Source organism: Numenius arquata, chromosome 12 (genome assembly GCF_964106895.1).
Source record: "Numenius arquata chromosome 12, bNumArq3.hap1.1, whole genome shotgun sequence".
In the NCBI taxonomy this organism is placed as follows: Eukaryota; Metazoa; Chordata; class Aves; order Charadriiformes; family Scolopacidae; genus Numenius; species Numenius arquata.
In genome coordinates, this window is record NC_133587.1 from 40,573,174 (window position 1) to 40,587,321 (window position 14,148).

A 14,148-nucleotide genomic window follows, 5' to 3' on the forward strand; every position below is an offset into this window, starting at 1 on the left:
TCTTCCTGGGTAGGCTGACGGTAGAAATTCAAGCTTGTTTTTCGCTACAGTGCTCTAGAGAAAATGGGCTGTGGCTGTCAGTACCTCGGGCTTGACAGACTTCAGAAAGCCTCCATGGCAAACAAGTTAGAAGTAGTGTACGTGTTAGCATGGCAATCACTTCAAATTAACATAAGCAGTACCCCATTAATGGTGTCTGTCCACGTGTTGGCTGGAAACAGGCTCCAGTGCTGGAAGGACTAAAAATCTCTGCTTTGGACATACACTAATTGGAATAAGGATTTCATTTTTTTTGTGAAAATACACTCTTGGCAGCAACAATAACCTGCAATTTCTGACAGTCTCTGCTGCATTGCAAATCCCCTTTTTCATCCCAGACTGCCCTAGAGACAGAGCAGACCCAGAGGTACTCAATGCACGTATTTCTAACTTGTAGGTATATCTATCCCTTCAAACACAAAATGCCAGGAGGCTGCGCATGGCTATTGTGATGCAGGCAATGAATAAAGCACCGACACATCCCTTCTCCCTCAGTTATCTCCTTGAGGCTCATGAATCCAAATGAGAGTTAGGAGGGGGAAAAGTTACAAAATTTTAATTTTTTCATTTAAATTTACTGTGCATTGCCGATCAGCTCAAAGTTGAATGCGATCGAGCTGTTAGGACAGGATGCCTCCAAAAGCAGGGGATTAACATCGGTGTCCTCCAAGATATTTTCCAGCCCTGTGTAGTCCTGAAAACTAGAGACAGACCAATTTAAACCTGAAGATTTAAATCCAACTTGTGCTGGAAAGTCCTCTAAAACATAGGAAGAAAATTCAGAATAAGCACGCTCAAGCGGAAAGAGCAAATTATTCCAGCACTGGTGAGATACAGGTGATGGAGAATATATTACACAACTTGCTTTTTTGCTTTCTGCTGTTGCAAAGGCCATTGGAGGGAAGGGGAGTGCAGAGGGACAGGGATCTGGTGTAACACCATGAGCTGAGAAGGCAAACAACTCATCTTGCCTTTAAATTCCCTCTTGCTCAGATTTTATCATATGATTGTTCTTATTGGCTCATTATCAAACCGTATTTCTTTCCCTGATTTTAAACACAAAACCACACTCAAGACAGGTGTCCTCTTCCTTTCCAGAGTAAAGAAAATGCCTGGTTTTATTTAAACCAACCCAGAGTAGTGTTTATTATTGAAAATATACAGTATTTTTGAACATCACATAAAAAGCCTAGTAGATACAACTGCTCTAGTTCAAAATGCTCAATAGATAATTTTTGTGCAGCATGTAGCACTACCCTCATGATGCAAACATCCTCTTCTCATTATTATTTTTACAGTGCTTCCCTTTTATATTTTTTAAACCCAGAAAACATGCTCTGTTGTCCTTCCCCACCCCAATCCTCTTAGCTGAAAAAAACCAAAGACTTTCCAAAGGCTACTTACATTGTGTCGAAAGCGTGGGGCTAAGAGGAATAAGGATATTTTATAGAGCTATCTAGAGATACTGCTGTCCTTTTCCAAATTTTGTGTATGACCAGGACATGGTTCTCGCAAGGCAAAGTGCCCTGTGTTAAACAGTCCAGCGATGCCCTGGCAAACTCCCAGTCTATCAAAGGGAGAATTGGAGAAGGCAGATAAAATTTGGATTTTTCACACCACCTTTCAGATGCTCTTTTTCTTGCTGCCACACATTCTCAAAATGACAGTTCTGCAGAGAAGAAATTTTTACAAAGAAACAACGAAAAGACGGGCTATCTATACATCAAACTGTTGAAATCATTGGGAATCAATGTACAGGGTGAGATGGGCAGTGTGTTAAAAGTAGTCTTTGTTCACCACAATACAGAATGGAAACCAAAAAAAAAGAAAGGAGAAAAAAACCTGATTGTTCCTGCCAGTGTGCTGTTTCAGACTTCGCTTTGTGAACTTCCACAAGGTGCAGTCAGTGTTGAATCTCTTTCTTCTTTGAATCTGTTTCACCACCGCCTACTCGAAGAGCTTTTGCCTGGTTGCCTTAAAGCAGCATCACGAATACGGGAGATGAGAGTCCACAAAAAATATGATTGGGCACCTCATTGCAAAAGAGAGCAGTGCAGAATAAAGGAAGAAAGTCTGAAGAAAGGGTCTCGGGGAGAGTGAAGAGAGAAGAACCCTGAAGGCCACCATGTGGTGCGTGTATGTGCAGGGCATATCACACGGCTGCGGTCTGTTTGATGCTATGGAAGCTGATTCGTGTCGGAGACGTGGGGATGGACATGGCACGTGCCACACGCACTCGGAGGGAGTGATGGTCTTGCCAGCGGTGCCACCTTTTCCTGGCAGCAGAACGGACCTGGCAAAAAAAAAAAAAAAGAAAGAACATGAACACTTAAACTATTCAGGTGTCCTCTGTAAAGGGACACTAGACAGCTCTGAGACAAATGATGATACGTGTCAAGCCAGTGAAACACCAAGGGCTTGATTCAGCTGCCTAAACATGGGCATCTGGTTCGCTTGACATTGCCCTGGGTACTGCATTGTGGGAAAAGCATGGGTTTCACATATCTCATGTCTCACATCTGATGTCTTAAATGCCCCAGAGCATTTCAAATGGCAATAAATGCCTAAGCTTATGCAATTGAATCAAACTCTCAAGACGAATGCACCTGATGGAGAGAGACCTTAGGGAGAGCTATCACAGGGCCTGTAGTTGCCCCTCTTCCCTTGTATATTCCCTTGTCTATTCAACATTGGTGTCTACAACACAGACACGCTGACCTAATCCCTGTGAGCACCTTGCATAGGCAGCAGAGAGCTACTCTACAGTCAACAGAAGGTCGTCCTCAAGCAGATGTTTACAAATAGGCCAGATGAATCTTGAACTTTAAGTGCATATTTTGCTGCATGAACCAAAGAGAGAGCCCAGGAGCTCTAGCTCAAATATAATGTATATAAGCAAGAGAAAGACAGGTGGTAGCAACCCTGGCCTCAGACACAACGGGAAGGAAAGCTTGAGATACTCCTCACATAGACTGTAATCAATTCCTCCCAAATCATTGGCATAGAAGACTCAAAGTCAGAAGCTGAAACGAAACGTTTAGACCAATTTCTGGTTATTCTTGTTGATCTCTGTTTACTGTAGAGATGAGAGCAATTCAGACCCCTATCCTAGGCAAACAGGTAAGCCTACAAAATCAGGTGAGATGACTCTGAGCTCGGATTCTTGGACAGTCAATGGGTAATTGTACTCATGACACTTGGAAAGGATGTTGACATTCTGTTGCCAACCTGAAATCCAATCAACTTTGAAATAAGAGCATTTTTACATACAACCTCTATATCAAGCCAGGGCTTCCTTTGCCAAAACCACATTTGTTTAGAAGGTGGGGTTATAAATAACATAATGTAGACATTACACCTCAGCTATTGACCCATAGTTCTCTTCCTGACCAAGAGAGAAGCGGTCAGTATGGTCAACGGGTACAATTCATTTCCTCCTAAAGAAGATATCCAAAGTAGGCCAAATACTGTGGTCAGATGAAAAATATCTATTTCCTTTCATTAGTTATAAAGTGAGTCTAGACAATTAGCTCTGCTTTAGATAACTGAATTATAAATTTAGCTAAATTTAGAAAATATTGATATCTTACTCTGAATGTTTTTCAGTCTTTAATGTAGTTATCTTCACTGCATCCCTCAAAAGTAAAGGAGTGCTCTTATCCCCATTTTACCACCGGCAGGCTAAAGCTTGGGTATTAATAGCAGTGATGTTGTTGTAGAGTAGACCTCAATGTGGATCAGCTACCATGGCAACTGTGCGCTTGCACAGTCTGTGTGAAACCCATGCTGGCAGAACTTCTCAGCTATCAGCACTTGAGGCAGGTCAAAGCCATTCTGGGTGTATCTGTAATCACCACTGGGACTGCAGGGAGGATGGTGTTGAAAGAAATTGTCCAAAGGTGCACAGCCTTTGGGCCTGTCTTCATGTGCACCTTGAAGTCTACTCAAAACAAGAGGAACACACACTCCCCAACCACACTTCAGACCAGCTCCAACATGCTGTCTAAGAGATGCTCAAATGAGCTGATGAGCTCTAGTAGCAGAGGTATTTCCCACCCAAACCACACGCTGTCAGTATTAGATATTCTAGATGAGGCCTGATAGTTAAAACATACAACACTTCATAAGGAGGACATGGGAAGAAAGGATCCGTGCTCCTTCTCTTAGATGGTTTCAGTTCTCCCATTTGGTGAGCCTTCAGGGACTTAGACAGACCCCTAGTCTGTAGCACTACTACTTAGAAACGCTGCACTTTTGTGGTCTGGCACCTACAATCCCTTCTCATCACCAACTTTGTCAATGAAACACACCCCATTCCAGGTTTATGAGTATCAACTTGGGAAACAGTTTTGCAAGATCGCAAAAAAAAATACCGAAAAAACCTGGTTTTTTTTCAATTCAGTGGAGTCCTGACACTGAAAATCTTCCTTTTCTATCAGAGTCCTTCCACAAGGTACAAATTGGGCAAAACAGACGTGAGGATCTCTTCCTTTTCTTGTTTTCTCTTGGCTGTGTGTGATTTGTGCTGTTTGATCTGACACTTAAGACAAATAGATAGAGTTGTTTACACTAAGTGCCACACTGGTTTTCTTTCTTTTGATTTTGAATCAATTATTTGTTTCATTACAAAATAATGGGGTTTATGCTTAATAGGTAGGACAGACCTTAGAAAAATAAAGGGTATGGGGGGATAGGACTGCTTGCATGGAGAAGAGTGAACATCCAAGTGAAAGAAGGATTGAAGTTAAAAGACAGCACTGCCAGGAGGAGCGTGATCATCATGGATAAATTTGTGATGAGAATGAGAATAACGTGGTTAAACAACAATGAAGGGGATTTCTAGAAGAGCCTCTCATTACAAAGTAGTAGGTACAACATGCCTCGTCTAGTTTCAAGGTGGGGTTTGGTCAGTTTACAAAATGATTTAAATGAGATAGTTGTATGAGAAAGTCAGAGTCATGATGGGCTGACTCAGCCATATGCTGTTACAGTAGAAGGCAACCTGGACTGCTGACTTTCACTGTGTCATCAAACTGACCTCACTGCCTCACTGAACTCTCCTGTTAAAACACAGGAAACAGTGGAAAGAAGATGTGTCCAAGTGCTGCACCTTTCTGGATGCCCAAAGTTTGCAAATCTATCATGGTTCTACCTGGAGTAGCCAAGGGATACCCAGTTCTGATTCTGGATTTAAGGGTGCATGTAATACACATCCAAAAGCAAATACGTGGGCCAGCGTACAAATAAGGGGGGGGATCCATCTCATCTGAAAGCTTGCTCCCTATTCTTGGCCAATTATTTAGGCTTTTAGTATAGATAATGCAGAAAGAGACGATCCCCCTAAGGAGGTGACTTAGATATGTGGAATGAGTAAGTCCTTGCTCCATCTTGCTCCTCTGAGTACAAAACTAGCTTAGCCAAATGTTGGGCACCTAAGGGAAATGGTATAAGTAACATGTAACATCAGAGGGGTAAACAGTGCCCTGAAATTATCCCATAGAGAACATGGGATGTGCTCTGCAGAGGGGTGTTGCCTCTCAAATGCTCATTTCTCCCCAGATGCTGACATATTGTTAGAAAAAGTTTTTTTCCCTTTCTGCTGCAGTGAACATCACCCTTGATTCACTTAAGTCCTTCAAAGAGGTGAATTTCTTCATCGCTGGTGCAAAAGCAGAAAATAAATCTCTGTGTACAGCAGAGTCTTGCTAAAGATGTTACTAGCAGACTGGCAGTCCTGCGAATTCAAGTATCCCAGGTACTCCTACAGCAGCATCTCACTGGGTCTCGAAAAGGGGTTGTCACCTGGTGGGCTTTTTGTGTTTCTGAGCAACTCGTGTCAACAGATACTTACTCAGCCAGTGAAGCCAGATTAGATTTATCATTTGTGCTTCAAACCAATCAAGTCAAAAAGAGTCACCTGGAGATAAAGACGTGAGTCTAAACAAGCAGTTGTCCGAATGGCTTTTATGATACGGTTTGCTTACAAGCTTTGAGAGAGGGTAAAAAGTAGTAACAAAAGTGCTGTCTTCTTGTACAGCTGGAGCCATTCCTAATGGACTGGGCACATGGAAACAGACTGCACTTACAGGCGTGAGTGTAAAGCATTTCTTAATAACAGAATAATTCACTGCAATTAGGATGTGACCACAGCGCAAGCAGAAAAGGTTAAGCTCAAGTTCTTCTCTTACAACTGAACTCAGAAACAAAGGCTGGCTTAACTTTAGGTCAGGAAATAAAAAAGAAAACCAGCTATGACTGCTATAATAACATGTTAAAAAAGACACCGTAAAAGCTATTACACAGCAAAAGAGTAATAGAAAAAGATAAAGCAAAACAGCAACTTCAAACCTGGGTGTTAATCTCCATGAGAGCAACTATGCCTATCCCTTAAGGGTCTGTAGAGTCAGTACGATGTCCTAAAGTACGCATTAGCACATCCATGACCTGAAATTAACAGCACTCGCCTGTAATAGCCCAAAGATGAGTGCAGGCTATCATCAATGGTTAAAGCTTAACAAGGAGCCTGGGGAATACAAATTATCAGCTTCACCTCTATGCTACATTTCTTGCTTGAGATGACAAAGCTTACCCACGCTGCTGAGCAGAGAGCTCAGTCCTCTGTGTTGACCCTTGGTCTGTCTTTTTTCTTGCAACAGTTACTCTCTGAAAATTACCCTTTTCAGCTCTTTGCACTTTGAGTACTGTGAATGACCACAGTTTCTGAACATGTGGGCAAATCAGATTTACCAAGATATTTGTGCCTGCAGAGTGTGGGCAGTGCTCTCAGCAGGATTGCTTCAGAGCAGTCAAGAGAAAGAATTCAGGTGATGGAATGGAGAGAAGTCAGAGGTTGGAAGTTTTCCTTTCCCGATTGGATCACCTAACCAAGGAGTTCTCAGTCTTTCAGATCACATCTCACAATCCATAAAAACCACATCTGATCATAAAAATTGTTAAAAACCTCTCCTCAGAAGAAGAACAACAAAAAGAATGGCAGAGATGGAGAGAAGGATGAAAACACGCAGAGAAGGTTTGCTTTTGATAAAATAGACATCAATTTTGTATCGCTATTACTTATGCTAGACAGTGGCTGCTGGCTCATTTCTTGCAGCCATCAATTAGAAATGACCTGAAGAAAGAGCCTTTAGCGACATTAAAAATCAGTTTTTGGAAGAAATGTCATGTCCTATTAGCAGAGAGGAAGAAAGCTTGATCCATTTACACAGTGCTTGGAACAAAGGGGCCCATTCACTTGGGGTTTCTTGACGTAATACTAAAATATAGTAATAGCAATGTAGGTAAAAGGAAAGGTCTGATAAGAAGAGTAGGATTAAATGAGCTGTCAGGGTAATGGAAGCTGGAAGGAGGACTACCGGCACGCTGCCAAACTCTGTCCCCAGAGAACATCTCTCACATGAAAGTGGTAAAAGTGAGGGGCAGGGGGACAACAGGTACTCCCTCACTATACAATAATCATGAGTGCTGGAGCGTGTCCAGAGGAGAGCCACCAAGCTGGTGAGGGGTCTAGAGAACAAGTCATATGAGGAGAGGCTGAGGGAACTGGGCATGTTTAGTTTGGAGAAGAGGAGGCTGAAGGGGGACCTCATTGCCCTCTACAACTACCTGAAAGGAGGGTGTAGAGAGGTGGGTGTTGGACTCTTCTCCCAAGGGAATAATGACAGGACCAGAGGAAATGGTCTGAAGTTGCGGCAGGGGGGGTTTAGATTAGATATTAGGAAGAATTACTTTACTGAGAGGGTGGTCAGGCACTGGAACAGCCTGCCCAGGGAGGTGGTGGAGTCGCCATCCCTGGAGGTATTTAAGAAACGTGTAGACATGGCACTTCAGGGCATGCTCTAGTGGCTGAGATTGTTAGTTTGTGTCTGTTTGTGGGTGGTGTGGTGTGCGGTTGTGGGTGTTTGGTTTGTTTTTGGTGTTTTGGGATTTTCTGGTTGGTTTTTTTGGTGGTTTTTTTTTTTTTTTTTGGTTGGACTTGATGATCTCAAAGGTCCCATCCAACCAAAAATATTCTGTGATTCTATGATGTTCAGTAGTCTGTGACTACATAACCCTAATTAAGTTCTTGCTTTTCTCATAGGCAACTTTTTACTCCCAGAAAACCTTAACCAAAGGCAAATGAAATAAATAAAAAAGGTTTTTATATAGATCTCAATGGCCTTTGAGACAGTCCGATTTTTGCTCTATGAAAATAGGTTTCAGTGATGAATTCATCAAGCTCCAGCTACACTTAAACACTTTTGTGCCATGTTTTAGATCCTTGTACTACAGTTGGAGGTAACCGGAGAAAAAATTTGGACTTTAAATATCTTTGGTTAGGAATGGTGGTGTAAATTGTGGAAAAGTTGATGAAGGTATATTCAATGTTGTTGTAAGCTACAGATGAGCAAGAGGGACTTTCAAGGAAACTCCAGATCTGGCTAGGGAAAGGGAACTGGCTATATAGACTTTAAATTTCAAGACACTGGTCTGAAAGTGCAGTGTAGGACACTTTCATGAAGCTTCTGAAGCCTTGGCCTCTCTCTGTATCCAGCAGGGACACAGGAAAGGCCATAAGGTATTTGCAACAGTTCATCAGAAAGAGATAACTAAAATAGGTCAGTTAAAATCCATCCTCATGGGGGTGAATCATTGCCTCTAAATGAAGTTGAGGGTGCTCAGCTCAACTGCATATGTGTATGTATTAGATGGATAATGTCAGGGATAAATCCCATCTGTTACACAACAGAACTTAAACCAACATAAGGTGAAGCCTTACATGATACCTTGAAAGTTTTCCAAAGGGTTAGAGTGTCCCTTAATAGAGGGGGGGCAGTAAACGCTGGATTTAATAGTAAATGCTGTGAAAAAGCCTATGGCTCAAGCATGTCCAGATCCTTGGAAGGCTTAAGTGCAGTCCTGAATGGAAGCAAAGAAACAGGATGGCCTAAGCACAGAGACCACTGGACTGACAGACCTGGGGATCTGCAGATGAGGAATGCTGACGCTCTCAGGGAGATAGGACTGAGTTTTTATCTAGTTTTTGTAAATAAAGTACATCACTGAGCAGCTATATTTACGTCCTACAACCACCTCTCACTCTGTTGGTATGGCTTTACAAAGCTCTCAGTAGAGCCAACCTCTCAGGCCAAAGATGGTCATATTACCATTAGACAAAAAATTGAACCAAACATCTCTATCAAGATGCCATTATCAGTATTTAATCCTCCTTAGGCAAGGAACGGATTTAGTCAAAACAATCCATGAGGCTCAAAGGAAACAAAAATGAAGCTCGGGTGGAACGTTTTTTTTCCCAAATAGCCTACACCACACCACTATTTTATGTAACATTTTAAAGTTTCTTTTTCTCCCTAAAAAAGTTAGCCTGTTTACCTGGTCTGCAATACATTTTTTTTTCCCCAGAGTCTTTGGCAGCAATTCTATACAACCTGGTAACACATGGATAGTTTTGCAGCATCTGCCAGACTGGGATGTGGAAGTTTTATTTCTAAGATCACAACAGTGCAATTTCGTTATCATATATAACTGCTCAAGAAGCTAGAACAGTTCTGACTAGTGATAAGGGAAGCAAATGCTGCTCCTTTCTCCTGGGCCACAAAGGACCAAAAGTAACCACTAGACAGGGAGTTCATGAATGCAACCAGCCCACCTCAATTGAGCCTCTGTGATATAGTTGTGGAGTGCTCTGGAGTCACACTCACAACAGCAGTGGTAAGATGGAGTGAGGATGACCCTCAAACCAGATGCTACTTTTCACCATGCCTGGACTTCTCATTTTTCTCTCTCTGGCAGGACCCCAGTCTGAAGAGGCCTACTGGAGTCACAGCAACGAAGGTGACTCTCTACCAGAACACACTTGGGTGTGGGAGATGGGTAGTGAGAGGAGACTGCAGTCCTGTAACAAACTGCTGCCTGGTGGTCCCAAAGGGAAGGTTTGATCCCTTCAGTTGGCTCTATATTGACCAGGCATCCTCCAGGGGCATTTAGGAGTAGAACTCACACTGTTGGGCACCTCTGCTCAGAAAGCAATCACTGTGGGAGATGCAATTAAACTTCAGCCTTCTAGTCCACCCCCATATTCATATTTATTCAGTGATTTGAAGGAACGCTTAATGCATGCCCTTTGGGTTCAGAATGATTAATGTGAAGTCTGCTTAGATTGATGGGCAGGTGGATGACTAACCATTTAGATGGTGATTCATAGCTGGCAATTATAATGAATAGCCTCCTAAGATGATCAGATCAAAGTAAGCCACTTTGTGCTTAATAGATTTTGAGAGACAGATGGTGCCCCGGTACAGGGTCAACACAAAAATATTAAACATATTTATCCTTGCCTTGCACCTCATTGTGCGAATAATTTACAGTGCCATCTAATGAAATAACCTGTTCTATTCCTCTCTGGTTATGGTTTCTCTCAGGCTCAGGGTCAGCCAATTGCTTTCCATTTTAAATGTTAATTCATTGATGATTATCTATATTGACCAGATAATAATAGAATATGAGGCCTGTTTGAGCTAAGAATTCATGTTTTGCAGGATGATTTCAGGCACAGGCCTTGCTAGTTATTTATACGTCCAGGACATGGTTAGAATTGAAGGACAGCCACCTTATTATGGACATAGGATTCATGAATTATAGAATAATTAAGGTTAGAAGGGACATCACAAGGCCTCCGGTCCAATATCATGTTCAAAGAAAGTCCAGCATAGAAATTTTATCCAGCTTTGAAATTATGTCAGGGCCTTATCCAGCCATTTTGAGTACATCCCAGATCTCAAAACAGCTCTGGGCCTCTCTTCTAGTGCTTAAACAACCTCAGTATGATTTTTTCACCATGTTTAATCAGGATTTCCCTTGTTTCCTTCATTCAGTTTGGTAGTGAGACTGCTCTTCTCTGTCTAACTATCACTTGATAAATTTGGGTAATTCTCACACACAATCACCTTCATTCACAAGCACCCTGTTATGGTACAGCTGTGTTAATATCTCCTATCATGGCTGGTAAGGCTTCCAAGGATCACAGAACTCTCTGGGGGATCAGCACTGGTGGTTGTTGGAAATGACATGAAGCACCTAATAACAAAGATAGGTGTTCTCTGGAGGCAGGGATCCTTCCTCCAGTATACTCATTATATTTCCACCGTGTCTTTGTTGAGGTAGCAGGAGTGGAGCCAACCCTATCAGTGAGGTTCTCGTTCCTTTGAAGGTTTATCAGTATCTGGCTGGAAATATTTTATTTCCTTTTCTGGGGGATGCTGCAGCGTCTGAGATCTGACCTCTTCCCCTCCAGATTCCAACAAACAGCAGCCGTAAGACCAAAGCTAACACAACCGTACAGCAAGATACATCTGGAATATTAAACACTATAAATGGATTATTTCCCTCTCTCTCTGAAATATTTTATCTCAGAAGAAAACCATCACTAGCAAGGACACCTGGCTGAGAAGGTAGATACCACACTAGAAAGGGAACTGGAGGGAAGATCCATCTTCCTTTAAAGATACTTTATCTGGCATCAGTCAAAGAGAGAACAGAAATGCTGGGAGTGCTGTACACATCTGCCTGGGAGCAGAAGGTACATAGTAAAGAACTGAAAGAAGACCCTGGAGACAAAAGTATGAAGAACTCCTAAGTAATCTGTGAGCCTAGAGAGCAACAAAGAGTGATTACCATGCTAGTGAGCGTCCCTACTGCTGTCTTCCCTTGATGGTCTCCTATGAAAAGCCAAAGGTGACAACTGTCTTCATTGGCTTTGTAACAGTGAGCCTCTTTTGGTACTGAATATTGAAATAATGAATATTTTTCCGGAGTTTCATATCATGCAGACAATTATAAGGCTACACTACATATGCCTAAAGAACTATAACCTTCACTGAGACTTTTTTCTGTTTCAGGTCTGGCTGCGACCTGGGTAGGATAGAGATGTTTTTATCCAACATGCAGTTCTCGAGATCATTGTCAGAAAAATCAGAGGTACCATGTGAGATGATTCCCACACCAGACACCCTTTTGAAAGACAGGCTTTAATTAAATACATGCTATCAAGTTCAGTTACTGGATTGAATTAATCAGCTTGTACTACAGAGGCTGAAGACAATTAAATCATTTCTATGCATCTATACTCTCATCCAAACTTACATAAGGATGAGATACCATGGAAGCATATCCCTGATTACACATTATTATCTTGTTATAAGCAAACTGATCGAGGTAGAATAAAGTTAATAAACTAAAAAAACCTAAAGATTTTTTTAGTGAACTGAAATAAAAATTGTCCAACAGGAGTTTTGGGGAAATGCACAGTTTCAAGCCATTGTATCTACCCTTGTTCCAAAAAACTCCATCTTAAACTCTTTTTTTTTTTTTTAATCCAGTTTTATACATAATTAAATTCAGTCTTGTGATCTGTGAGTTGATAGAAAATATTTTGAGGAGCATCTTGATTTTTGCACTCATTGAAAAGGAAGTTCACAACCTACATTAATTCTTTTTAAGTGGCATTCAATGTAAATGCATACATATTTTTTGTTATACCATTTTTCATAGCATTTAAAATTCTCAGAAACCTCTCATCCTCAATTTTCTTGGAAGACCAGAGATGCTCTTTACCGCTCAGATTAAATGAAATTTGCATATTTTTGCCCCCTAGTGCAAGTTGATTTTCTCTTTGTCCTAAAAATACAACTTTTTCTCCATAAAGTCTCCAGACATATTAATGAGTCAAGTGCCAACGGCCTCTCGTGTCCATCCATGGCATATGCAGTTTGTTCAAAACAGCTCCAGAACTTTTCAGAAGCAATAAAACATAAAAACCTGTCAACTTTGTATCTAAACTGCTTCTTCTCCTTAGGTTCACTGGAATAACTTGTGTATAATGTGTTGGCCAGGAAAGACATTCATATTCAACATCTGAAGGATCGTCTCTCCAGTAAAAGGAAGCAAATAATACACACTCTCTCAAGACTAAACCTATTGGATTAATTCTCACTGCAGCCAACAAAGCTAGTCTAAGGTCTGTGTGAAACATTGTTTGCTGTGGAAATGAGGGAAAGGAAGATGTTTGTAATTCCAGGTCAAATGTCTACTCCAAAGCATAAGGAAAGAAACTCGTCCCATTTAAATTATTATTCCATGCAAAGAATTTCAAGAGCTTTACTTCTCCCTTTCAATGATCCTACTGCTGAACTGTCAGACCAAATCACCGCAAAATCAGGACCAAGACCTTTTATGGTGATATCTTGTATTACCAAGGTGCCATCTTCAGTTAAAGCGCTGGAGGCGCTGCCTTCTCCACTAGAACATCAGATCTATTCAAGCAGCACAGTTGTGTCACCCCTCTGATCTGGGGTAAAAGAGCTCATAGGAAGAGAAACACTCTAAGTCAAAAGGACATGTTTGTTTAAATCAAGGGAGGCTACAAGATATTACAGAGAAAAAAAATCTTTTCTGTTTCATTTGGCAAACTTCACAGATAGAGCACTGACAGACAGAAACCTTGATAACTTTCATTTGTGATCCATATACTCAATATATGGAAAGGTTTTGAGGTAACTGTAGTCCCACAGTTAAGGTGCCTGTACTTTTTGGGGAAGACTTCACCTTCCTACTTATTGAGAGAGAGGCAAACGGAGTGGTCAGAATTTATTGAAGGAAAGTTGGAAAGAGAACTGAGAACACTCTACTGCCAGCATACAGAAGTGGCATATGCCTAACCTGAGAAAGCAGTGTTGCTTCTTGGTAACATCACCTTACAATTAATGAGGAAGAGGGGAAATGAAGAAAAGTGAAAAAAAAATTTTAAAAATAGGGGTGCTTCATTGGCTGAAGTATAGAAAATGCTGCAGAGGAGCTGGGTGAGAAGACATGTCCATTTTTTCTCATGGTGTCACACAGGGAGCCCACAATAAAATTAGGAAGCAGCACGTACAAAACATAAACCAATATAGCAGGAGTAATTAAGGCATGGAATTAATTTCTGCAGAGACCCAAATTTTAACTGGACAAAGACAACACGCTTAAATGCAGGTAAATGAGACACTGGCAGTGCAAGCAGGAGAAAAGATATAAATCTCTACACATTTTGGGGTG

At 41.4% G+C, this 14,148-nt stretch overlaps 1 protein-coding gene across 1 annotated transcript in view; it reads right to left on the bottom strand.

Moving 5' to 3' along the window:
• Positions 1–1,122: 1,122 nt before the first annotated feature.
• Positions 1,123–14,148, bottom strand: part of CRHR2 (corticotropin releasing hormone receptor 2) — a 103,311-nt gene continuing 90,285 nt past the window's right edge. Inside the window, exon 12 of the mRNA XM_074157095.1 lies at positions 1,123–2,332. Within this exon, the coding sequence (XP_074013196.1) occupies positions 2,192–2,332 (141 nt within the window). The 3' untranslated portion in view covers positions 1,123–2,191. The remainder of the gene's footprint in view (positions 2,333–14,148) is intronic.